The 27484-nt window shown below is 48.3% G+C and overlaps 1 protein-coding gene across 3 annotated transcripts in view; it reads right to left on the bottom strand.

The window, feature by feature from the left end:
- Positions 1 to 6921: 6921 nt before the first annotated feature.
- TLN2 (talin 2) overlaps positions 6922 to 27484 on the bottom strand; it is a 184890-nt gene continuing 164327 nt past the window's right edge. For all 3 annotated transcript variants that reach the window (XM_060282859.2, XM_060282860.2, XM_088657461.1), the window contains exons 50-57: positions 27320 to 27427; positions 23726 to 23831; positions 22866 to 22990; positions 18625 to 18750; positions 17961 to 18023; positions 16336 to 16518; positions 11150 to 11275; positions 6922 to 10368 (exon numbers count right to left, since the gene is read on the bottom strand). In XM_060282859.2, the coding sequence (XP_060138842.2) occupies positions 10240 to 10368; positions 11150 to 11275; positions 16336 to 16518; positions 17961 to 18023; positions 18625 to 18750; positions 22866 to 22990; positions 23726 to 23831; positions 27320 to 27427 (966 nt within the window). In that variant the 3' untranslated portion in view covers positions 6922 to 10239. The remainder of the gene's footprint in view (positions 10369 to 11149; positions 11276 to 16335; positions 16519 to 17960; positions 18024 to 18624; positions 18751 to 22865; positions 22991 to 23725; positions 23832 to 27319; positions 27428 to 27484) is intronic.

Below are 27484 nucleotides of genomic sequence, written 5' to 3'. Positions count from 1 at the left end.
CTAAAAGGGGAGGCAGCAAAGGAGGTGGTGTCCTTAACTTTGTACGAGGCACTGTCTCCCAGTCCCGCTAAAGCCAGAGGTTTCCATGCACCCACATCCATTGCTTTATCCAGGCAAGCAAAAGGCACCAGCACACTTCTTGGGTGCATTGCTGCCAGGCAGAAGCACTTAAGGAAGACAAGGAACAAGGCCAGGGAAGGGAGTCCTGGTGACTGGAGAGAGAGAGGCCTGCCTGCAGGGCCATATCCAGCCCTGAGGCTCCTAACCCCTGAAATTTAGCATGCTAGCAGAGTGGATGGCAAGCTGCCAAATACCAGAGAACGAGCCAGTAGTGCTCTGGCATTGACCCCTTCCCTCAGCTTCAGTTGGGCTGCCATTTTGCTGGCTCATTTCCTTAGACTTGTTCCACGCAGCCCCCATGAGGCAGCCTGAAGAAGCTGCCTCAGGTGGCGGAAACAGAAGAGGCAGTGCCCTGCTTCCACAGAAGCATACTCTAAATAAACAATCAATCAAGCCCTTTTGTTCCTGTTCCAGTCCCTATCGACACCCCATAGTATGCAGCCTTGAATGTCAGAAGAGCCTGGCTACTGGATCAGTCCAAATCCCCATCGAAGTATGTTCTCCACAGTGGCCATCCAGATGCCACTAGCAGGACACAAACACAGCAGCAGCCCTCTCTGTACTCTCACACTTTCTTTGTTGTTGCTGTTGTTTAGTCGTTTAGTCCTTTCCAACTCTTCGTGACCCCATGGACCAGCCACTCCTGTCTTGCACTGCCTCCCGCAGTTTGGTCAAACTCATGTTCGTAGCTTCGAGAACACTGTCCAACCATCTTGTCCTCTGGCGTCCCCTTCTCCTTTTGCCCTCAATCTTTCCCAACATCAGGGTCTTTTCCAGGGAGTCTTCTCTTCTCATGAGGTGGCCAAAGTATTGGAGCCTCAGCTTCACAATCTGTCCTTCCACTTTCTTTAAAGAGGGGGAATACAGGCAAGTATACCCACAAAGTGGGAGCATGTGTCAGAGACAAAAAGCTTCTTTCGAAGAACCAAAACCTGGAGGGCAGCAGATGCCAACATGCATTTAAGGAATGTCATCCCCTCAACGAGCCAAAAGGAATACCAAACATGTTCTGAATTCCTGTATCCTTTGAGGGACCAGCTGGTAATGAATTGTTTTTATTGAGCTGCTCAGCCGTTCAGGTTCTGAGCAATCTACGTGTGGAATCTGCCTCCTCTCAGATTCCCTTTAATACTGTTTTGTCAGGCAAGGTGGCTTTAAAAAACAAATAGATCACCTATATCCACTTTGCACCGCGTATAAGATCAGAGACAGGCTGTGCAAGAGAATTTTCAAACAGTGCCCCTTTGTAGAATGAACAAAGGACACACCTCTTCTCACAAAACATAAATAAACTCTGGAATTTGGTACCACACGGTATGATGGTGGTCACCAACCTGGGCAGCTATAAGAAGGGGTGAGACAAATTTATGGAGGTGAAGGCCACTAGTGGGGACAAGTCATAATGGCTATATTACCTGTTAACCTCCATGGTAGTGCACCTCTGAGCACCAGTTGCCGGAGAACACTGGCTTGGCATGCAGAAGGTCCCAGCAGCATCTCCAGGTAGGGCTGAGAGAGACCCTGGTTGCAAATCCGGGAGAGCTGCTGCAAGCCAGTATTGACCTGGACAGAAGAATGGTCTGATTCAGTATAAGGAAGCTTCCCCTGGTAAGTGGGATGGTTTGAGCATGTACTGTATGTGAGAAGATAAAGATTGGGATATAGGAGGAAAGGGAGACACCCCCACTCCGTTTTCCAGGTCTAAGGTTGCAGAAAGGTTCTGGAGTTGAACTCTGTCTCACATCTAAGCTTTCTGGATTTGCCTCTAAAGCCCACATGGTCTTGAAATAAACAGCACTTACCAGATTCCCAGTGTGTTTGGCCTCAGCTGATTTCTTGAGCCCTATGTGCCTCTGCCCTATTTTCTGCAGATGTTAACATTCTGCTGCCAAATTTTGGAGAAACAAAACCCGCATGTTTCATTATAGACTCCAAGCAAGCTAATGAGTAGCTTGTAGTCCCAGCCATGGTTTGCTTTGGCTTTCCTTTGCAGATGAGAATCCAAAACCATGTTATTGTAGGCCATTTCCTGCCACTTAATTTTGTAATACTGTTATTAAAAAATAAAAAAGGGATGGAATCTGCCTTCAGTAACACTGCACCCCAAAAACTGAATAGTGCCACTGGACATTTCTGTGATGGGATGTCCACGCCTCCAGGGGCGTAGCCTGGATCAAAATTAGGGGGGCAAGGGGCGGGGCCAAGGCACGGGGGGAGGGGCCACAGTGGGGCAAGGAAAGCCATGGTCGTTCAGGGGCGAGGGGGCGCCAGGATCAGCCCGAAATTGGGCTGTTCCGATCCCCTCCTCCCCCTCCGCGATCGCCGGGGCGGGTGGGAGGGAAAGCTGGCTTTCCCTCCACCTGCCTCACAGCCAGCAAGGGAGAAGGGAGACGTCCCTTCTAGCCAGCTGGCTGTGGGGCGGGTGGAGGGAAAGCCCCAGAGCAGCGCAAAGCGTTTGGCTGGCTTTCCCTCCACCCGCCCCACAGCCAGCCGGCTAGAAGGGACGTCTCCCTTCTCCCTGGCTGGCTGTGGGGCGGGTGGAGGGAAAGCCAGCCAAACGCTTTGCGCGGCTCTGGGGCTTTCCCTCCACCCGCCCCACAGCCAGCCAGGGAGAAGGGAGACGGCACCGGGCGGCAGCGGGTAGCGGGGCAGGCTGGCCACCAGCGGCCCTGCTTCTAGGGGGGGCAACTGCCCCCTCCTGCCCCCTGCCCCCTGCCTACGCCCATGCACGCCTCCCTGCTCAAGCATCTAACCATACTTAGCACAGTACTTGCGTATTCAAAGCGTAAATTGTGGGGCGGGGGGGCAGGGCGGGGATCAGTCTGGAGACTGTGGATGATACTTGTAGGTTCATTCTAAACCCATGTTTCTGTGTATATGAGCTTAGAAACTACAAGAGAAAACCTGTTCAATTGGTCAGGTTAGTTTCTTTGTAAAATAATGGCCTGTGCTGGCCAGTTAAGTACTTCCATTTACATATCCAAAGAAGTTGTCCGGTTGGCCAAGGGACAAAAGGCATTTCCTCATCTCACCTGGCTGGATGCCCTATCACCTTGGAGACACAGAGGCTCCTCTTGCTTGTGTGGGAATGCCCCCCCCCCGCCAGCTGTGGTGAGGCAAGATCTGTTGGGGTGGTACTGCTGTGACCTTTTCCATACTATGCTCTGGATCACGGGTGTCAAACACAAGGCCCGGGGGCCTAATCCGGCCCGCCAGACCTCATCATGTGGCCCGCGTAGCCGCTGCCGACAGTAGCCGCTGACAGTAGTTCTGGAGCCTGCGATTGGCCGACGGTCAAAACCGGGGGCGGGGCTGCAGGTGGAGGCCGGGGCCCTGGAGCCGCGCTGACGGCCTTGGCCAGGGAATTTCAATTTCGAATGAGGCTGAGGGAGGCGGTGGCACAGTGGCCAGACGGGGAAGTGAGATGCAGGAGGAGGAAGCCCGCCGAGGAGGTAGGAAAGCCCTACAGGTGCCGCCGGCAAAGTTGGTGCCGGGACAGAGCAGCGCTGGATTTTTTTTTTGGCGGGCTTTGCTGTTGTCTCTGAGAGCGAGTGAGGCGGCACTGGGGAGCCGCCGCCCGCCGCTTTCCTTCCTCTCCTCGGCTGCATCCGGGAGGTGGGCGAGCGAGCGGGCGAAAGGGACGCGGAGTGAGCCTGAGGGGGAAGTAGGCAAAGCGCAACAGTCGCTCTCTTGATGGAGCTGGGTTTCTCTTCCCTCTTCCCCCGTTTTCTCCTCATAGACACTCGGGAGGGTGCCTGGCTTTTGCTCTTCCCCCCACCCCCGAGCCGCCCTTTGGCTTCTCAGTTCCAGCGGAGCTGCTCCCCGGGGGGCGGCCGGGAGGGAGACGGCGGCGGCGGCATGGGTTCCTGCTCTTCCCGCTCTGCCGCCGCCTCCTCTCAGCCCCTCGTGATGTAGGGCTCCAGATGGAGTCGCCACGCGGTTTGAGTAGGTGGGAGGGGAATTTTTTTGGGGGGGGAGGTTTTCAAGCCTCCTCTGCCTGCAGTCCCGGTAGGGAGAGGCGGCGGCGAAGATGACAACAGCGCGGGTGGGGGGAAGAGCAGCTCTGAGGCGAAGATGCACATCTGCTGGGGCTGCCGCCACCTTCCTCCTCGGGAAATCCGCTGCCCTCCCTCAGCGCGAGGGGAAGGGACTCTGGCGCTGAGGAGGGAGGATGCAAAAGCAAAGCATGGAGTTGGCGCTGCACCGCATGTTCCTGCCCCTCTCCAAAGCATGGGGTGGGTTGCAGCGTGTGGCATCCTGCCTAGCGGGGTTTGGGTGTGCGCAGGGCGGGAGAGGGAAGCCGTCTTTCCATCCGCAGGTTTTCAATCCCAGCAGTGGCTTTCTCCTTCCTGCCGAAGGTTTAGTTGAGCCCCCCCCCCCAAGCCGTCAATCCCCACCTTTTGTTCAAATTTCCCTCGTTTACATCCCCTCCCACACACGCGCCACGACGCAGGAATGTGATCCGCGTGGGGGTGGGAATGAGCTTACATTATTTCAAAAAACAGTAATAATTGAATGCAGTGACAATAATTTATGATAATAAAGAGTGGACACATAGTCCTACAGACGCAACCGGCCCTTTGAGGGTGACCAAACTGCTGATGCGGCCCCCGGTGAATTTTAGTTTGACACCCCTGCTCTGGATGTATACATGTGTAACTAAAACCATGTATTCTAAGGACACCACAGTCTGCACTGACCTTCATTCCAAGGAAACCGAACCCTGGGTATGTACAAACATCCCTGGAGTCTCTTGCTGCTCAAAGACTGAGGTGTGTGCAACACTGTTTAAGGGTTACAAGATCATTCAAGTTACGCATCATAGAGCGAGAATTCAAAGCAGGGTTTGTCATGGAATAAGCAATATGATGTATATAAATTAAACCTTGGTTCTCTGCGGTGCATACTGGGAAGTTCTGCAGAGGAGCCTGGGAGTGGGCTGGAGAAACCTGCATTCCTGAGAAGCTGTCCTTTTGCCCTTTAAAGGGGGGATTTCTCTCCTGTCAGCCCCCTCCCTCTTGATTTACATGCTAATTGGAGATCTGCTTTGGCTGTGAAAGGATGTCTGTTTTGAGAAGCGTTAGAATCACAAAAGGGCTGTGCCTTAATTGCTCGCACCCTCCCAAGCCAACTTTTTGTCTGAATCACCCTAGGGGTGTTCAGTGGTGACAGCGATACCGAGAATTCTGTGTATTGTAAAATAGAAGTGTGGGAGAGTGCACTTCGTCCTGCCTGCGGAGTCCAGCGGCACCTTGGATGGAGCAGGGAGAGACAAGAGAGGTGACTCCCCAACTTCATGACAGGGTTGCTCAGCTATGAAAGCAGCCCTGATACACATGGTTGAGAGCAGCACACAGGGCCGGCCCTACGGCCAGGCTGGGGCGCTGGCCCGCCAGGAGGGCGCATCGCAGCTGCAGCAGCCCGCCCGCTGGCCGCTCTTGCGCACAGTAGCGCCCTCGGCAGTAGCGCTGCACACTGAGCCCGCCCGGCGTGCAGCAGCGCCCTCGGCAGCCGCACTGCGCCTGCCCACTCGTCGTCATGCTGGGAAACGGGGCGGGGGGCGCCGGAGGGATCCGTCGCACCACAGCGCCAGAGGTGCTTAAGACGGCCCTGGCAGCACAGGTGGGCACAGCTCTCTCAAAGCACTCTTGCCTCAATTCTGATGGCAGGGCCAGCCCCCCATGGCCTAGCCTTGTTTCCCTCGCTTATGGGTGACCTCTTCACCTGTTCCCAAAAGCTTTCCCCAAACCACAAGCCCTGGACTTGTGGAACGAGTAAGGAATGAGACAGGAAAATGCACTGGAAACCATGGAACAATCACCACTTGATTCTTCATTTAAGCTGGCACCTTCTGGGCCACCTTTTAAACATGGGCTGAAAACCTGCCTATTCAGGCATTTAATAATACCTTCCACAATGGTTAATTGATGTCTTGTTTTAAATGCTTTTACATGGTGTTTATTGTTTAAAGATAGCATTGTGGTATAGAGGCAACTCCCTGTTTCTGCAGGGGTTGTGCTCCGCATCAAAGTGTGTGTCTGTGGAGCATCATAAGCCCCCCTCCCTCTTCTGCATCCAAAAGGACCCGTGTCTGTGGTTGCATGTCAATTGGATGTGCCTAAAATGGCTGACACCTGCATACATTTTTTAAAAAGAATAAACAACCTCCATGTACACAGATCAGCATGAAGTCTCCATGAATAGGTTGCCTGGAAGAGCCCAGTGCTAGTTGACTAAGATATCTTTCTTTCCCAGCTTTGGGACAGAATTGACAGACAGCAGCTGGTGAGAGTACAGATGTATGTCTAAGAAAAAAGAGAGGCCGTGCCATCAAAAGTTTTATTTATGGTAAATACAAAACAGTTTTGTGGGCCAGATAAATAGTGTACATACAGTGTAACATCAAGACGGAGTGTGCACTCCCTTGGTGCTTTTCCTTGCACAGGCGACCTTGCACAGGTGAACAGGAGCACATTGTCTCTGTCACCATACAAGTGTCTGAATCATTCAGAAGATCTTCGGTGCTCACACCAACATTCAGAGTTTGGCAATGTCAATAGTGGTTTTGTTGAAGAACAGAAACAAGGCTGGCAAGCAAGTCTTGAATCCCAATGGTTTGCAAATGAGAAATTTAACACTCTTCCAATGGGAGCAGGGGCGAGGCTTGGATTTGGGTCATTTACTGGAGGCAGGGGACTTTAAAGGCAAAGGCGGCGGTTCCTCGTGGAAAGATGCTCAGTTGCTAAACAGGCGTTTGCCACGTCACAATTCTCTTTAGAGATTCTTAGAGCACTTTGGGGGGGGGGGAATTTAATTGCCCAAGAAGAGCCATGCAAGGAGATCAGGTGATGGGGTGTCTGTGGAAATTTTTCCAAGTCTGCTTCGCTTTCTTGTTACCGCTGCAGGTGATAAAAGCCCAAGATGTTAAAACTCTTAATGTCAAGGTCACCTCTTCGCCAAGGCATTTGGGGGCTGGAGGCAGAGAACCAAAAGGGTCCTCTGTGCACAGCAACACTATCTATCCAGATGCTCTCCTCCTGTGCAAGCCTTTCTGAAGCCTCCCCTTCAATTCAGTGGGGCTTGTGTGCAGGTGACCCTCCTGATTCTTTGCCCTGCCTGCCTGCATGGAGGGCAATGGGTGTTTTCTTCCCACAGGCCCCAAATGCCTTGTGCTCGTTCTGCTCACTTTCATAAACATGCTTTCTGCAAGCTGAAGTTAAAACAACTCGCCCCCCCTCCAAACATGGCATTTTGAGTGGTTGCAGTTGCACCTCAAATTTTAAACACGCAGGGGCAAATGGACAGCATTCTGAGAGCCTCAGCTTTCAATTGTTAAGGAAAGCAAGTTTCCAGCCCTGAGAAAATATGCTTGGGAGTGTATGGAACATGTTTGCTGAAAGATCGGAAGCTGCAGAGGGGGTGAGGGTAGCTGAATAAGCTTCTCAGTGGCTGGGAGTGTAACAATGATGTTCCACAGAGTTCTTGGACCCTTCTCCATGATTTGGAGAAACAGAATAAATTATGGAAAGGAATTAAGCTCACAGAATGAATTATGAAATGCACTCAATCTGTTGCAGACTTTCAATAACGTTTTAAAATACATTGCCCTGGACAAAACCTTCAGAGATTGACAGTGGGGCCTCCCTCAAAGAGGGGTCCAAATCTGCCAGTACCCCAAACTTTGCTAAAGTTTTCTATATTTGCCAAGGATTCTGCAGTCTGACAAGACCTTAAAATCCTTCAGCATCAGAGATGAGACAAAGTCTTGAGAAAAAAAATCAACTGCTGGCATGATGCCATTTCCTAAGGAGAGGCTAAGATATTTTAAGTAATAAAACTTCAAATTATGTGCATTTCAGGCAAGGAAGTTTAAATACTTGTTAGCAAAATTGTACCACAAATTATAGCCTAGGCTTACAGCAAGTTGTTGGCAACTAGAATCCTGTCAAGGCTTGAAGTAGACTGTGGATTTGGAAGGGGAAACATCAGCCCCCTTTTTGTATTCCACCACCAACAAATCAATTTCCTGCCTCTCCCACAGTCATTTGGTCAGCCCTTGGAGAACAATAAATGAAACATGATGCACCCATTTTCAAGAGAGTGATAAGATGATAAAGATGCTCTGCCAGACTGTAGCTCATCAGGCTGCATTTGGAGGAACAGCCTATATTAAGGAAAAAGTAAAAAGAAAACCACCACTCACTTCTGTGGACTTGGAAAGCCATTTTTTTAGGGTGGGGAAGAAGAGCCCTCATTCAGCTTCCTTCCTGCTTAGTCAGCAACTGTCTTCATGGGGCTGATACCTACCCACAACTTCCCACCTGCTGTCTGAAATAATCCTGCCCACAGGCAGCTCTACCATTTCTTCCAGAGCTTTCTGTCAACCAGGCAACACAACCCCCATTTCTTCAGGCCCAGCCTGCATCTCACCACAGGCAGGCAAGGCCTCCGTGGAGCTTTTCATATCCCACCTGGCGCCCAATGCCCAAGATTTCAACTGTGTTCGGAGAGCATTATTTCTGCAAAAAGTTTAACTAAGCCAGGAAGCCTGCTTGATGCAATTTGGAGTAGGTGAGCTAACTTCATGGCATCCAGGAGGACTTGGGAAGGAAATCATTTTCCAGCCAGTAGACTGGGAGGCTTGTTCTAAAGAGTTTTGCCACAGTCTGAGCATGATAGATACTTATGATGATTCACAACCTCCAGTTTAGTTTCCCCTTTTTCAGTTATGTGGCAAAGTCTGTTTGTATGAGAAACATAACAAATGTAATGGTATCTTGTCTGAGGATTTATGCCACATTGGGTGAAGAGCATTGCAATACCTTTGAAATAGCATTTTCTTAAGTTTATTTTTTTATAGAATGCTGTTCCTTGGATAGCAACACAACGTTCATCTCCCAGAAAAATACTATTTTACTGGCCAGCCGTTAAATTTCCAGATATTTTTCTTCACAGTTGATAAAAGCAGCTTTTGATTTCCCCTGCAAAATGTAACATTTGTAAAAGTATGGGGAAGGGAGCAGTGGGTAGGAGAGATTCCACAGAAGTGGCATCCTCTCTGATATTACACCTCATGGATCACATCTAGGGATGTTCAAGCACAAATTCATAATATAAGCCAGTTCTTCACTAAAATGAGCGAGAAAAGCTGTTGAGATTAAGATTGAGATGTGTTTTGTATTAACAGACTGGTACTGGCTAGGGCTGATGGGAATTGTAGTCTCAAACATCCAGAGGGCAACAGGTTAGCAAAGGCTGATTTAAGCGAGAGGTATACTTAAACAAAAAGGCATTTTCCTTCATGAACCTGCTACTCTGCACTTTTTTAAAAAATGCACGTCGGTTTGTCTTTCTTGGGTTACTTTATTCCCACCAAAAGGATAAGTATTCTAATTCCTTGTGGGCTAGAAACCTGAATCCACGCCCCCCCCCCAAGAAAAAAAAAACCACTGCACAAAGAATGGGGTGACGCGTGGCAATGTGCCGATATGGATACTTGTAGTGCAAACAGTTACCGAGAAAGTTCCCCCAACATTTAGAGCGAAGCAGCCCTATATGACACTGGAGAGGACAAATACTTTCCCTCCATGAAGCCAACACATTCAAATGTCTGGTTTCTCTGGGACATGGCTGCTGCCTCAGTCTTGGAAGGAAAGAGGACACAAGAAAAAGAAAGAAAGAAAGAAAGGGAGGAAAAGAGGAAGAAGAAAAAGAAGAAAACTCAACAGCAGTTCCATTTGGGAAGCTTATTTGAATCATGGACTTCTAAACACCGTCTTCCTACATATTATAATACCAAAGTCCTTAACGCTAGTCAAAGAGAATAATAAATAGATCAAAACTTCTGATTATGATATAATACTGACTTTATAACCCTTGTGTAAAAAAAGTGAGGCTCTCTCTCCTGAGATACAGCAAATAAGGGCAGGATGGGGGGACGGGACCGGACCATAACACTGTACCATCAGACCAGTGCACCGTAGCTGAAGAGTCGAGAAACAACAGCCCACCCTCTGCTTCTCTCCTGCCCCAAAACCTATTTCAGGAAGTGCCTGGTAATTTCTTCATCTTCTTCCCCTTCAGTTCAGGTTTCTTTCAAGCAAAACCACCAGGGAAAGGTTAGCCTTCATCTTCCCGCAGTTCAGTAGGGAGAAATTTGTATTGCTGCTGACGAATCTGGGCTAGCTTTTTCCTCGCCTCTTCCAGCTCCCGTTCCTTCTTCAGCATCTCCTCCTGTGCTGCAATGATCTAGAAGAATAAAGGACAGTGATGGTGCCACAGAAATAAATCAAGGATGACATAAATAAAATACAGTATTTTACCCAAGGGTTCCACATATACCTGAAAACGTGTGTACTCAAAGCCATGTAAACGCCTCCACATGAGCATGCCTAGGACTCCAAAGCTGGAAAACCTGGTGCAAAAAGAGCTCTTAAGCTCTCTGCTTTGCTTACTGGGCAAGGCCCCACACAGCACACCAGGTCTGGGATGCTCTCATGAGATCTCATGGGGCTATCTGAGAGATCTCACACAACCACCACCAGGCTTCCAGAGATGGCGTGCTGAGAGGGCCTTGCATGGTAAGCAAGGCAGAGAACTCAAAGCTCTTTTCACACCAGGAAAACCTTGCAGGCATTTAATTCCTGCAATTTCAATTGGATGGCCTTCAAACGTGCAAGGTTGGAATTGCACAAGTTATATGTGCGTTAGATGTGATCATACTGTATGTTGAAGCTGATTGCAGTCGCTCTGCACATGCAGGGAACTGAAACCCAGCAGATTTCAGAATGTCATGCAGAGTCTCATTTACTTTCAGAGTCTTATTTTTCATAGAACCCAAGGTGGCAGGCAGGCATGAGGTCCTCCCTCCAGGCAGTGACCAGGCCCAGTGGGACACATTCAGCCCCTGGTCCTTAGGTTATCACTTTTGCCATCACATAACCTACTGTATTATATGGACTCTTCTCAACACGAGACCATGTTGAGAGAAAAGATGAAAATGACGGACAGGTGAAAGATTGTTGCTGACCTGTGCAATGCCTCCGACGAACTTTGTTTTCACCACGACATCGTCATCATCAGCCTTACCAAACGCCGCCTTCTGGGCTGCCCTGACCAGATTATCCGATGCACGTTTGACAGCATTCCCTGCGGCCTACAGAAGGAACAGATAAAGAAGTGAGCAGTATCAATGGCCAGGGATGATGACAGTTTCATTTCAGCAACATCTGGAGGGCCAAAAGTCCCCACACCTGGTATAAGTCAACCTTCTCCCACCTGACATGCTCCAGATGTTTCTGGACTCCCACCATCTGATGAAAGTCCAACAACATCTGAAAGACAACCGCTTGGGGAAGGCGGCTCTAAGCTTTCTTTGGGGGGGGGGGGCGTCCGGAAGGGCCTCATGCTCCTGCCTCATCTCTTCAGGTCATCTTTGGAGCCTTATCTCTGCACCCTTTCAAATCTAAAACCAGGCAGGGGTACTATATGAAAGCTGGTAACAGGGCCGTCTTAAGCACCCCTGGCGCCGTGGAGCGACGGATCCCTCTGGCGCCCCCGCCCCGTTTCCCAGCGCAGTGGGCGGGCGGGCAGGCACAGCGCGGTTGTTGGACCGGCCGGCCAGCGGGCGGGCGCAGCTCGCGCCGCCCTCCTGGCGAGCCGGCGCCGTGGTGCCCTGCGCCACCGGGGGTCTACCTAGAGCCGGCCCTGGCTGGTAACCAGATCCTAAGCCATTTCTGCCTTTACAGATAAGAATGAGGACCAAAAACTGAGCCTGGATAGGAATAGCAAATAAACCTACTGGAGTTCCACATAAAAAAGGGTCTCTTACAGGGGTCCCCAGACTTACCGGCGTTTGGGCCGGTTCCCACCGCGCCGATCGCGCGGCGGGCCGGAGGACGGGGGAGCGCGCGCCCATGTGCATGCACACGGGCGCTTACTGGCGCGGTAGCGCGCTTCCAGGATGGAAAAAGCGCCGAAAATCCGTTGTGTGCATGCGTATGGGCCTCCCCCGACCCGGAAGTGCACCAGAAATGACCTCTTCCGGGTCGGGAGAGGCCCATACGCATGCGCACAAAGGATTTTCGGCGCTTTTTTCCCGACCCGGAGGAGCGCTGCCGTGCTGCGCGCCGTAAGAGCGGGCGGCGGCGGGGGTCGTCGCGGGCCGGATTGGCAGGCCAATTGGGCCGCATCCGGCCCCCGGGCCGTAGTTTGGGACCCCCTGGACTTTACACTTGAGCCTGCTGACCATTAATGCCACAAAGCATCCAGTTCATTTAATGAACTTTCACAGCGAGGCCATTGCCACTTATAACGAGCTTTAGAGGAGCATTTGGAGCTACCATTAGAGGGCATAATGTAGTGCAACTCAAGTGTGATGTGGCAGTTCCCTTATTCAGGCATCACTCCAGCCATGAACTTGCTAGTTGGCCTTACGGTAGGCAATAGGTGGGAACCTTTTTGCCCCTGTGGGTTAGATCTTTATCTCACCTCAACTTTTCATCATTATGAAATCAGATGATTGACAGGTGGGTGGTCCTATCTACTTGGACAAGTGGGCAGGACCACATACCTATCAATCATCTGATGTCAAAATGATGTGAGGTGATTTGTTAGGGCAGCTGTCTCCCCAACCCATCTAAATTTGGGGGAAGATAGTGACCAAGCAGGACCAACCTCCCCATGGATCAGTTGATGGACAGGGAGTTCAATCCTGTCTTCTGCAGGCTCACCTATCTAGTTGCATCTCTACCTGCCCCATGTGTGATGTCTAGAAGGGGCAGGTACAGTGAGGGAAAAAAGTATTTGATCCCCTGCTAAATTTGCCCGTTTGCCCCCTGACAAAGAAATGACCAGTCCATAATTTTAATGTTAGGTTTATTGTAGCTGTGAGAGGCAGAATAACAACAGGAAAACCCCCAGAAACCCAGAAGACAGAAGTCAGAGATTGATGTGCATTGTAATGAGTGAAATAAGTATTTGATCCCTTTCCAAAAGATGACTTAGTACTTGGTGGTAAAGCCCTTGTTGGCAATTACAGAGGCCAGATGTTTCTTGTAGGTGGCCACCAGATTTGCACACATCTCAGAAGGTATTTTGTCCCACTCCTCTTTGCAGATCCTCTCCAAGTCAGTAGGATTTCGAGGCTGATGTGTAGCTACTCGAACCTTCAGCTCCCTCCACAGATTTTTGATGGGATTAAGGTCTGGAGACTGGCTAGGCCACTCCAGGACCTCAATGTGCTTCTTCTTGAGCCACTCCTTTGTTGCCTTGGCTGTGTGTTTTGGGTCATTGTCATGCTGGAATACCCATCCTTGACCCATTTTCAATGGCTGAGGGAAGGAGGTGCTCACCCAAGATTTGACGATACATGGTCCCATCTATCGTCCCTTCGATGTGGTGAAGGTGTCCTGTCCCCTTAGCAGAAAAACACCCCCAAAGCATAATGTCCCCCTCCATGTTTGACGGTGGGGATGGTGTTCTTGGGGTCGTAGGCAGCATTCCTCCTCCTCCTCCAAAAATGGCAAGTTGAGTTGATGCCAAAGAGCTCGATTTTGGTGTCATCTGACCATAACACTTTCACCCAGTCCTCCTCTGGGTCATTCAGATGTGCATTGGCAAACTGCAGACATACATGTGCTGTCTTGAGCAAGGGGACCTTGCGGGCTCTGCAAGATCTCAGTCCTTCACGGCATAGTATATTACCAACTGTTTTCATGGTAACTATGGTCCCAGCTGCCCTGAGATCATTGACAAGTCCCCCCCCCCCGTGTAGTTCTGGGCTGCTTCATCACCGTTCTCCTGATCATTGCAACTCTACAAGATGAGATCTTGCATGGAGCCTCAGACCGAGGGAGGTTGACAGTTATTTTGTGTTTCTTCCATTTGCGAATTATTGCACCAACTGTTGTCACCTTCTCACCAAGCTGCTTGGTCTTGTAGCCCAGTCTAGGCTTGTGCAGGTCTGCAATCTTGTCGCTGACATCCTTGGACAGTCAAGGTGGCTATTTTGGAATCTGCTGGATTGATTGCTTCTGTCGACAGGTGTCTTTTGTATAGGTACTGTAATGAGCTGGGATTATAGGTAAGACCTCTCCCTTACAGCAGGTGCTTCTGATCTCAGCTCCTTACATATAGTGAAAATACCAGGTAGCCCGACATCTGGCTGGTTGATAGGGGATCAAATACCGTATGTTCCGGCGTATAAGACGACTGGGCGTATAAGACGACCCCCCAACTTTTCCAGTTAAAATATAGAGTTTGGGATATACTGATGATGAGTATATCCAATTCACACCAAATAAAAATTAAAGAAAAAACATCAGATTTGAATTCAGTATGGTAATTTTAATTCAAATGCTTATGACATGCAGGTACTTAGCAGGGAAACTGTCACTTATAAACATAAGGCTGTTTGTCATCAAACATGTAAACATAAAACAGTGCAAGTGGATTAAACTTTTCCTAATTCACTCTAAAGCTGAAAGGAAGGATAAGACAATAAACCCATGGGAGCTGCTATGCTGTTTGTTTTCTAATCTGTCAACCAATCTGGAACTGATGATGATAGGAGGAAGGTAACAAACAATAGAGAGAGAGCAAGTGCCGGGCAAGTCCCTGGCGAGTTAGCAACGCCCATCATAACTGCAAGCTATGGTATTTTTACAGGTTTTGCTGGCGTGACGGTTTCCCTTTAAAAGCCTTCAAAATCCTCCTGTTCGTCATCTGATATCATAAGTACATCAATGACATCTTGTGGTACATTTGTAAGGCAGTCATCGTATGGATCGAATTCCGTATCAGATGATGTGGTCTCAGCTTCGGCTTCCTCTTCATCTTGCCCCAAGTAGTCGTCCTCCATACCATCTAATGAATTTGATATGCCACACTTCTTGAAAGACTTGATTACTGTTTCTGCATCAATATCATTCCAGGCTTTTATGACAAACTTGCACAAAACCTCCAACCGTGGAGCACGCATGTTTCCTCCTTTTGTGAATGGCATTTTGCCGTTAACCATCCATTCATTCCACTGTTCTCGAATGCGATCTTTAAATGGCTTGTTTAGGCACACATCCAGTGGCTGTACAAACGATGTCAATCCTGCAGGAATAACTGCCGCATCTGTGTTTAGTCTTGCAAGCCTTTGCTTGGTGCTGGGAGTTAAATGAGCCCTGAACATATCCCACACCAGTAGACTACGTTTTTTTAATAAGTCCACATGGTCGCCTGCTCCATACATTATCAAACCATAGCTTTATCCCTTCTTCATCCATCCAGCCTTTTTCATTCAATGTACAAAACAACCAACAGGGAACTTGAGTTTTTGCGTTGTTTTTCTTTTAAAAATAATCATTGGTCTCAGTTTGGCACCATCAGCTGTGCATCCTAGTACCACTGTAAAACTGGACTTCTCATGTCCTGTTGTTTTAATTAAAATGGTTTTTTCACCTTTTTGATGGACAGTTTTATTTCCAACCATATCAAAGTTCATTGGAGTTTCATCCATATTTCCAATACTACTTAACACATAGCCATGTTTAGTGCGCTGTTGTATTACGTATCGAAGGAAACTATCTACTTTGCTATCAAGATCTGCAGGTAATTTTTGGGCAATTTTTGTCTTTTGCCTCAGTACCATATTATGCCTTCCCATGAATCTAGTACACCAGGAAACAGTGGCCTTAAATCTGTTGCTGTGATCTGGGTTAGATTTGGCCCACTGAAGTGCAAATAAACGCAAATAACTGTTTTGGTGATGCTCATTCACCATGTCTGCTACATGTTTTTCGAGTTCTGGCCAATGTGGGGTGCCTCTTCTTCATGCACACTTACCCCTTGGCATACTCTTTAATGCTTTTTCATTTGCTTTCCAGTCCCGAACCATCTTTTCTGTTACTCCATATTGTTATTTTGCCTCTCACAGCTACAATAAACCTACCATTAAAATTATGGACTGGTCATTTCTTCGTCAGAGGGCAAATGGGCAAATTTAGCAGGGGATCAAATACTTTCCCTCACTGTAGGCGTGATAGGCTAAACCGCGCCTTAGGCTCCCCACCTCTGCAAGATGGAGGTAACAATACTGGCCTACATTGCAAGGCTGTTGCGCTGAATCAATGCAAGGCATGGTGAGGATACCAAATCTGACCTCCTGCATCAAGCTAAGCAGCTTTCACAAAAGGTGAGAGATTTGAGCCATGCAACCTTCCTTACCTGCAGCCTCCTCATGGCCTCCGAGTCCTGATCTGCTTTCACTTTACAAGCCACCAGCAACTGTGCTGTGGACGCTGCCACTTGCTTGGCAGAGGAGATCAGTTTCTCCTCGCTGGCGTGGCCTTGGACTGAAGCATTGGCAGCTTCGCAGAGGTTGCTGGTGGCAGCCGCCACCATTCGGGCCTGGAAGGGGCGACAACAGAATATCAGGCCTAGCTTTATTTCTGGGTCAGGCCAATGGTCCCCTAGGCTCAGGCAGGGTCAGATGGAAATAAAATCTAAAATGCCTGCCAACTAGTACATGGGATATGATGCAGTGGGTTGTTCTACTACTGAAATGGACAGGATCTGCGCTGGAATCATGTCCAGCAGCAAAATCCATCTTCTGGTCTTCTGCTTCCCTTGACCCCCAGTGAGACCCTGTCTGATCCCAGGGCCTCAAGATCTGTTGAGAAGGGTGGGCAGGAGAGAGAGGCAAAAAGTGTGTGACACTCTCTGCCTTTATACAGTATGCTGTATTCCAGTCAAACAAAACCCAGAGGTTTCTATTTCATAATCCCCCCTTAAATTTATATCCCACTTGATTGTAAAAACAAGCCAACCGTCAAGACAGTTTACAAAGGCTTCACACCTACCCACCCTTATCTCTATCCACAGAAGCAAGAGGCATTATCACAGTTCAAGAGAGCCAGAGTGGTGTAGTCAGTAAGGGTGTTGGACCATTTCAAATCCCCACTTTGCCACAACTGCCCCTCAGCCTAGGCTCCAGCCTAGTGGGCTGCTCTTAGTAGGCTGCTGTGAGGATGGAATAGGGTGTGGAGAACCATGTACACCACCTTGAGCTCCTTCCCGGAAAAGGTGGGATATTAATATTAATACAATAAATAACAGGTAGCACATCATTGAGAGTCCCATGGACTGCAAGAAGATCAAACCTATCCATTCTTCAGGAAATCAGCCCTGAGTGCTCACTGGAAGGACAGATCCTGAAGATGAGGCTCCAAGACTTTGGCCACCTCATGAGAAGAGAAGACTCCCTGGAAAAGACCCTGATGTTGGGAAAGATGGAGGGCACAAGGAGAAGGGGACGACAGAGGACGAGATGGTTGGACAGTGTTCTCGAAGCTACCAACATGAGTCTGACCAAACTGCGGGAGGCAGTGGAAGACAGGAGTGCCTGGCGTGCTCCGGTCCATGGGGTCACGAAGAGTAGGACACGACTAAACGACTAAACAACAACAACAAGCACATCAGAAAAGCCAAGCAGGGCCTGGTATGGTTTCAAATTGGGTGGGGGACCGTGTGCTGATATTCTTGCATTGCAGGGAGTTGGACTAGGTGGTTCTGATTCTATGAAAATAAAAAAGGGCACAATCCAGCCAGGCAAAAGTGCTCAAGGGCCCCCCAAAGCAGGGGTAGCAAGGGCCATGGCATATGAGGGAGTCCGAGGGAGGCTTGGTAGGCTGCATCCAGCCCCCTACCCTCAGCTTCAACAGGAAATATGAGGGCCTGCAATGCTTCTGTCCCAACTGCAAAGCGACAGGGGGTTGGGAGCATCGTATCAGACCAGCAGAGAGCAGGCTACCTTTGAAAAGGTGGAAGGAGAAAAATCTGGAATAACTCACGGCAGAAATAAGTCCCTGAGACCACTGTCCATCATCAGCTGCATTGGCAGGGCTGGCTCCAACCTAGAAACACAGTTCAGATAAAATTAATTAGCAGGAATTATTAATTACTTATGTGTGCTCTGTGGTGGGATAGCATTAAAGCAACGTTTCATAAAACATTTAGATGGCTTTTGGCCTTGCATCAACATTTGGGGGAAATGGGACATGGGACATGAGCAGCAGCTGCCTTATGACAAACGGCTGGGCAGCATTATGGACTTGCCCTCAAATGGGACTGGGAGGTTTAACCAATATGCATCTGGAAATCTGCTCAGGAGCTCTTGGTGCTTTTCACTACAGGAAAGGCTCCCCCAGATCCACCTGATGGCAGTTAAAAGTTACACCACAAAGCACTACAAGGCACCTTGGGGCACTTAGCTTAACTGTAAGGCCACAAGGAAATTGTCTCACAGATGCAGGGACCATAAGGGCTGCTGCATTAGTGTGTAAAGCTGCAAGAAAGGAAAGACGGCAAGCTATGTTGCACCTGAACAGTATCGGGAGACAGGCAGATGATGGGACAGCTGCCCCGGCATCTGTTCCCTGAACTCCACCAGCCGATGTGTCATCTCATAGTTAAGTGGTGACTTATATTTTCATGGAAGGAGACTTGCTCACTAACCTTGCCCTGGGCAACCAGCTCCCTCTGAGCTGCAGACGCGGACTTGACAAGCGCGCTGGTGGCAGCTGCAATGGATTTAGCTGCTTCGAGGATCTGCTCTTCAAAATCCAGGGTCTCGTCTGCCTGCTGTAACCAGAAGAGGAGACTGTCACCTACAGTTCTCTTGAAATTTCAGCCGTTTTGCCCTTGCCTTTGCTGGGGGGGTTGGACCAGAAGACCCTTTGAGTCCCTTCCAACTCTATAGCTCTATTCTATGATACCATTAAAATAATAATAATAAAGGAGCAGGAAGAGACACATTCCACACAAAGCTCGCTCAGTGTTCCTGTGCCAGAAGAAGAATGCAATAAGAGAGGAGGATTACGCAAAATACTAGCTTTATTTGAAAGAAACGTGGCAGGCATATTTCTGCTGATTTGCTGCTTGGTTAGTCCAGCGGTGACTTGTGCCCCAGGTCTAGGGCAGGGATCATGCTCAAAAGGCATCCCAGGCCAGAGGTCATGTTCTCACCATGTTACTTAGGTGCAAATGGACACCAGTAGTAGAAGAAGCTACCAGCATGTAGCCTGTAAGGCGCTGGGGTTCAAGTGGGGGGTTGGGATGCTCTATGGGGCCACAGCCTGATCCAAGGGCAACAGCAATACCACCACATACCAGAACATGTGTGTGTGTGGTTTTTTTAAAAAGTTCCAGAAACATGTCTCCAAATGCTTGGGGTAAAGGTGGGTCTGACATCTAAAAGGTAAAGGTAAAGAGGCCCCTGACCATCAGGTCCAGTTGTGTCCGACTCTGGGGTTACGGCACTCATATTGCTCTATAGGCCAAGGGAGCCGGCATTTGTCAACAGACAGCTTCCGGGTCATGTGGCCAGCATGACAAAGCTGCTTCTGGTGAACCAGAGCAGCGCACAGAAACACCGTTTACCTTCCCGCCGGAGCGGTCCCTATTTATCTACTTGCACTTTGATGTGCTTTCGAACTGCTAGGTGGGCAGGAGCTGGGACCAAGCAACGGGAGCTCACCCTGTTGCAGGGATTCGAACCGCTGACCTTCTGATCAGCAAGCCCTAGACTCTGTGGTTTAACCCACAGCGCCACCTGGGTCCCGGTCTGACATCTACTGATGACTATTGCAGCAAGTGATTTGATGGGGTTGGGTGGTGAAGCTCTGGAGCAGGCAGGAGAAACCTGTGGGCCATTCAGAGTGGACTGGCTCAAGTCATTCTGCTGCAGAGGGCAAATTTATTCCAGAAGCCAACTGGACTGGCTGCTGAATCTCACTTCAGCACTGGCAGCGGAACACTTGGGACAGCTTCCTCCACTGCACCCAAGGACAGCAGGCTTGTTTGGAGGGAGACCAGGTTCCTTACATATGCAGTGCAGAGGGGCTGGGGACAAAAGGCCCCGGAAAGAGGGAAGCAGGACCTGAAAGGGCAGAAGGCCAAAGAGGGCCGGAAGGAAGAGCCCTTGGAGGGGAAGGTGCAGGACTTGGGAGATAGAGGGTGCAATTAAAAGAGGGGAGAGAGAGGGGGAAAGAATCATCAGTAGTAAGAGCGGCCTCTGGCCAAGAGCTACTGATACAAGGACCTGTTTTTTTTTGTATACTGTATAGGATCAGCAGAGATTAGCACACAAAGAAAGCTGAGTTCAGCACTGTTAAGTCACCCCTGTTCTCTGTAAGCTTGCTGCCCATTACGTGTAGCTCAAGAGCAAAGTCATGTTAAGATCTTTTTGGCTGGGCCAGACCAAAGGTACCAGTATCATGTGCCTGGCCACGATCTGCCATGCGCCTCCAGATGCTTCCAAGCAAGGCAGGTAAGTGATGGATTTCCCTTCTTATTTCTCCCAGGAGGCTGCACTCAAGGGTATACTGCCTCTGTATGTGGGGGTTCCAGCGGACAGTAACAGCTGTTAAGCCGTAAAAGGGCCTATCTCTCCACCACAGTTTTTCTTATTCTTTTGGTTTATTTTACAAAGCCAGCTATGCTACAGAAGCCACCACTACTACCATGTCAGGTGGCAGGGAGTTCCAAGTCCGCCATCTTCCCACGATGCTTGAAAGAGGGAGCTTGGTTTTCTCCACTGTATGTATCCTCTTAACCAGATCAAAAGAAGCAGCAGAATCGGCAGGCAGTTCTTCTAAACCTTTAACAAGCCTCTTTGCAAATTCCGTATTGCCTCCTGCTACATTTTCTATATATTTATATATCTCTCATCTAAAAACTCCCCGGAGACAGAGCGGGACACTGTAGGAATGTTTGATATATAGTTGGACTAAATAACAACCTAATATATCAAACATATCACACAGAGTCCTGCAGAAAAAAGGCATCCAGGTTTGGACTCAGCTTGAAATACGGATTAGACTCAACAGCAGGAAGTCACAAGGGGGGGCTAGATCTCGATAAAACCTCCCCCTGCCCCTCCTCAAACACGGTCCTCCTCCTTCAAATATTGAAGCCAGCAGGGCAAGCTAGATGGGAACCTCAGGGGCACCAGGCTGCGTGCTTGCGGGAAGGCGGTCTGAAGGGGTGGCTGGGTGGGCAGCCCATCGCCAGAGCAGAGCATCACTGCCCTCTACCTGCATCCTAGCAGAAATTGTGGAAAGCCATTTATATCCCTATCGCAGAACACAAAGCAGAGACAAACTGATTTCATTTACTCAACATGAATAACTTCCTATAAGACTGTCATATCAGGAAGCATCTTGATAAATGAAGAATCGTATCGTAGCACCAACAGGCAATGCAGTAGCCCTCCACCGCCTCCCCTCCTCTCAACCTTGCTGTGCAAAATACTTTGACATTCAACAGAGGAGGTGATCTGCTGTGATGCAGACTTTGTGTACAACACAAAGTGCAATATAGAGTATAGAATATCCTATACTTCTGCAGTGAGGAGTCTGTGATGTGGAAATCATCCCTTTCAAACCAGCATGCTTTTCCCCTGATATTTTTACACAATGTTTTCTGATTTAGCTAGGTCTGGGGCAGGGGGGGGGACCTGCCTCTGATCACCAGGAAATCCTTCCCGGCCACTCCTCTTGGGTTTTGCCAAATGTCCCCCCCTAAAATGTTCTACGCAAAATCGACAATTTTGTCCCTCAAATCTCTTCTTTATTTTAAGCCTTTGCTGATAATATTGTGAGGATAATCTTTCCTTCTGGAGGGGCCTAATTTTCTTTATATATTTCCAGGACAGAATGGTTCTCTGGAGTCCCTGGACCACAAGAAGGATCAACTTTGCTAGGGGAGTTTTGAAGAGATGCAAAAAAAGGTGAGTCACCCTTGTACTTAAGATCTTCTGATGCGACCCTACTCCAGATTCCACCAGGTTTCAGTGATGCCTATTATGTCGTATTTAGTTTGCTGTACCAAGAGCTCAAGTTCATCTTGTTTATTTCCCATGCTCTGTGCATTAGTATACAGACATTGAAGACCATTGATCATCCCCCCATGTCTCTGGGAGCCATTTTGGACTCACAGCTGCCCATGGAGGTGCAGGTCAATTCTGTGTCCAGGGCAGCTGTCTACCAGCTCCATCTGGTATGCAGGCTTAGACCCTACCTGCCCGTGCACTGTCTCGCCAGAGTGGTGCATGCTCTAGTTATCTCTTGCTTGGACTACTGCAATGTGCTCTACATGGGGCTACCTTTGAAGGTGACCTGGAAACTACAACAATTCCAGAATGCGGCAGCTAGACTGGTGACTGGGAGCAGCCGCCGAGACCACATAACACCGGTCCTGAAAGACCTACATTGGCTCCCAGTACGTTTCCGAGCACAATTCAAAGTGTTGGTGCTGACCTTGAAAGCCCTAAATTGCCTCGGTCCAGTATACCTGAAGGAGCGTCTGCCCCCCCATTGTTCTGCCCGGACACTGAGGTCCAACGGCGAGGGCCTTCTGGCAGTTCCCTCACTGTGAGAAGCAAAGCTACAGGGAACCAGTCAGAGGGTCTTCTCAGTAGTGGTGCCCACCCTGTGGAATGCACTCTCACCAGATGTCAAAGAGATAAACAACTACCTGACATTTAGAAGACATCTGAAGGCAGCCCTGTTTAGGGAAGTTTTTAATGTGTGACCTTTTAATGTATTTTTAATCTTTGTTGGACGTCGCCAAGAGTGGCTGGGGAGACCCAGCCAGATGGGTGGGGTACAAATAATAAATTATTATTATTATTATTATTATTATTATTATTATTATTATTATTTGGGTGAAGTGAGCTGGACCTGTCTCTTGCTCACCTTAGGCTTGGCTCTTGGCTTTAACTGCTCCAACTTCTTTGCAGCAGCTTCAATCGATGCAGCAGCTCCCAACAACTCTGTCTCGGCAATGACTGTGGGGTCCTCTGGATCTACCCATTCGGTGCCTGCAGGGAGGTTTGGTTTTTTTTAAAAAAAGAGAAGAACCATCACACCAGTTACTGTAGCAGCAGAAGCTGGAACAGACCATGGCTCCTGCCTCCATGCCCCAAACATGATGTTAGAAGTAAAAAGGAAAAGGTGGAGTCAGGAGGGACCTCTCCACCCCACCCAACCCCCCTCTTGCTTATTAGGGGTTTGGACTGTGCTGTAAGTATGCATGCTGCATGTCACCTGGTTAAATAAATATTAGTTGATTAATTGTATGAGGCTGAGTTGAATTGTATGCAAACTTTTTATCATCTTTATGCATTTTCAGTAGTAAATATAGCCGAATCACATGCAAACTTGATTAATTAAAAACAATAATGTTGAAGCAGACACACATATTTGTTGCTTTTAGATGATGCATTTGGTTGTCCTGGCAAGTGCCATCTACCCCCCCCCCAAAAAAAGTGTGTGTGTGTATGTGTGTGTGAGTGTGAGAGATATCTTCTAAAATGCTGCTCATAGCTGCCACATTTTATACTTTTGTTAACTGGAAAGAAACCTCAAACTCAGCCTATCAGAGCACCATATCAAAACCGATTAATCTAAGAGACTAAGCCTTGCAGCCATACTTCTTATTAACCCCTGTGCTTATAAGGCCCAGTGAAATGAATGTGGTTGACAGGAGATTTCTATCTCTGAGCCCAGAAGGTGAGATCATTTGCATGTTATGACAGCAGAACAGCCAAACTCACCTTTCATTGCTTCGGCTGACTGTATGAGCTCTGTGACAGCACTAGCGACCCTCTTTGACAAGGCAGCCAACTGATGCTTCAGTTCTGGGGTGGGCTTCTGGAGAATCTGGAGGTGCAAATTAGAGTGGAGACTAACATTTTAGTCCTGTGCCAGAAGTTTGCAGATGTTCAATCTTGGTCTGCTACCCAAACAACAGCTGCTTAGGCACCATTGCTCTTTCTTTTGCAGAACAAGTCCTCCTTCCTGGGTACTTGAGCCCAGCCAATCAGGGTCCACAGAAGCATTGCTACTTCAGTGTCAATTCAGAGTGAGGGCAACCCTTGCTGGAGCAGTTCCTAATTATTTCAAATGGAGCTTCCATCAAATACTTAGTTGTATTTTCCTCTAAAATAAAAAAAGCTCCATATGTTTTAACCTCTCCTTATAAGGAAGGGGGTCCAACCTCCTCTTGATACAACAGCAAGTAAGGTTGTTGAGAGTGAATGAGTAGACCCACAACCTGGGAATCCTGGTATTCTGGGCAAGGACTTGCCCAGCCCTCGACTCCTAAACTGGCAAGGGAACTCATTGCTAGTTTGGAACGTAAGATGCTTTTCTCACCCTATAATTAACCTGACCTTAGGTATGATTCAATGGCAAATGCCGCACAGAACGCTAAGCCACAATTTGTTCTAACCAGAGTTTTGTCAACAAACCATAAATTATGTCAGAGATAAGCAGACAAGTTGGGGTTTGTTTCTCCAAAGCTTAGTTCATTCCCCAACTGTTCTTGCCTTGTGCCTTGTGCCTCTTGGTGAGAGTCTGGGGTGGTGTGGTGAAACAAACCATGGCTAAGCTGGGTCTGGACATAATGTCAAGCCATTGTTAAAGTGAGATATGGTTTTTAAGTCATTGCAATTTGATGCCAGAAAACAAACCATGGTTAGTCTATTGGACTGAGTTGGGATATTCGAATAAACTACACTTTGGTGAAACCAACCAAGTTATATGTGAACTGAGCAACAGGAATCTCATAAAATGCATTTGTATCCTTAAGGTCCAAATCAGTTTTTGGTTATGTCCCAGCGCTGAGGCAGAAAGGGAAATTACTGAAGGCTGGTTTTAAAAATATCTAGCAAATCCCTTTTGAGCAATCAAGCTCCTGAATATAAATGATTCTGCTGAGTAGGTTCCTATAATGATATTAAAAAGGTTTCATTCTTCTCACACTGTTTGCCTTGTTAGTGACAGGTGATAACGCAACTGTGCCTTTTGTTTCTGCTTTATCTCTATTCCAACACATGCCTGTTAATTCAATTTAACAGGAAGCTTTACAATACATTTAAAGCAAAATACAAAATACATGGTCCGCTTGTGCTCATCATTGTGCGGGCAATGCAGACGTTTCTATTCAGACGGCTTAACAGCCAAGAGGGAGCTTCTGGCAATTCACTGGCGTGATTGGACTCACAAATTACTTAGCTGCAGCTGTTTGGAACCCACACCCTGTATTGCTAAGAGTCAGAATGTCAATGGAAGACCACAATGTTCCGGGGGGGGGGGGATGGCAGAGGTGACCTTAGCTAAGAGATAAGCCAATGTGCTCACTTCAGTTGTGAGATCCTGGGCGCCACTGGGGATGGGGCAGTGTGGGAGTCAGGCACAGCCAGCTCATCAAGTCTATCAGGACCGGCCCAAGACATTTTGCTGCTTGGGGCAAAACAGAAAATTGTGCCTTCCCTGCTGGGCTCCTCCTCTGCCGCTGCCTGAGGCTACTAACTGGGAAGCCATGGAGTGAAGGCAGTGGGGGATAAAAAAAGGAGGCTGAAGAACAGCAGATGGTAGTGGCAGCAGTGGTCCTGCTCTTCCCAGGCAGTGTGAGGGCAACAAATGCAGGAGGTAGTGAATAATAATAATAATAATAATAATAATAATAATAATAATAATTTGTACCGACCGCCCAACTGGCTGGGTTTCCCCAGCCACTCTGGGCAGCTCCCAACAAAGATTAAAAATACATTAAAATGTCACACATTAAAAACTTCCCTAAACACTCTTGTGCTCCCTGGATCTGCCACCCCTCCCAGCTTCCCCCAATCTGCCTGAGGTGACTGCCTCACAGAGCCTAATAATAACAATAGTAATAATAATAATTTATTATTTATACCCCGCCCATCTGGCTGGGTCTCCCCAGCCACTCTGGGCGGCTTCCAACAGAAAAATGAAATAAAATATTCTATTAAACGTTAAAATCCTCCCTAAACAGGGCTGCTGCCTTCAGATGGGCCAGTCTTGGAACTTAAACCCTCTGCTGCTCCACAACACCTGGGTTTGTTTTAATAAAGCTTATACAGAAGGTTTCCTGCACCCATACTAGTTGTTACATGGTGCTACTGCTTGAAGTTTCATCCACACACACCAAAAATATCTTTGAGCAGCCGTAGAACATAGAAATGTAGAAATTGCCCTTGTTCTGAGTCAGGTCACTGATGGCTAGAACAGCATTTTACAAGCTTGGACTGGTGTTGCCAACTGCAGCCCTATCTGGAGAGGTAATCCATTCTCATCGCATCCGGTCTTGACTACTGTAGTGCACTCAACTACTTAGAGGCAGTCTAGACATGTTACCAGCTACAAAATGCAGCCATTCAAGTCCTGGTGGGCTGTGTGACACCATTATCGCATCAGCTGCATTGGTGGCCACATTTAAAGTGCTGGTTTTAACCTTTAAATCCTTGAATAGTTCGGGTTATTTGAAGGACGACCTGCAATCCTATCAAACTGCCTGAATGTTAAGATAAACAATGAAGGCCCTCCCTGGCTGCCACCCAGCAATGTCAGTGAGGCAGTGAGGGTGGCCCCACAACTCTGCAACTCACTGCTAGCTGACCTCAGCAAAGCTACCACTCTCCAGGCTTTTAGAAACCCCCCCAAAGACCTCTATCATTTGAGGTGCCCTATGTAAGAGAACTCTTGGGAGTGACTTCTGGTTGATGGCCTTGTTAAAATTTGCCGTAATTCATATTGTGGCCATTTCTTCTGGAAGCGTTTGTAACTTAACTGTTTTATTACTGTTTCAATTTGTATTTCAAAAATTCACCTTGAGTGAATTTTATTCAGGAAGACAGCAGACAAATATTTCAAAGTTAATTAAGAAATCAAATTTATAAATAAACAACAAATCTAGAACATTCCCCCCACTCTGACAGGCAGTGGCTCCCCAGCAGATGAGGCTTTTTCTGTCACCTGTTACCTGATCCATTTTAACTGGAGATGAAGAGGACCTGGAACCTTCTGCATGCAAAGCAGATGTTCTGCCACGTCCTCCCCTGCACAATGTACAAAGATGAGGAAGAACACAATGCTTCCAGGTTGGTACCTTCTGACCAAGAGTCATCACAAACTAGCTTCAACATACCTTTGCTGTCCTTTGGCAAAGGTGTAGAGCAGGCATCCCCAAACTGCAGCCCTCCAGATGTTTTGGCCTACAACTCCCATGATCCCTAGCTAACAGGACCAGTGGTTGGGGAAGATGGGAATTGTAGGCCAAAACATCTGGAGGACCAAAGTTTGGGGATGCCTGGTGTAGAGGGGTTTTTCCCCTTGTCCCTTACCATGAGAACATGTTCCAGCAGCTCCAGGTATCCCAGGGTGCACTCAGTTCCATAGTGGAGAGCTCTTGTCCGGACATCTTCGCTTACGTCGTGGTGGTACGAAGCTTGCTAAGGAGGCAAAAGAACATGCTTAGGCAAGAGAGAGGCAGTGGTGATGCTATGTTA

This window comes from Zootoca vivipara, chromosome 13 (assembly GCF_965207765.1).
Source record: "Zootoca vivipara chromosome 13, rZooViv2.hap1.1, whole genome shotgun sequence".
Taxonomy (NCBI): Eukaryota; Metazoa; Chordata; class Lepidosauria; order Squamata; family Lacertidae; genus Zootoca; species Zootoca vivipara.
The sequence above is the reverse complement of the archived record's forward strand: the minus strand, read 5'-3'. Positions and strand labels throughout refer to the sequence as shown.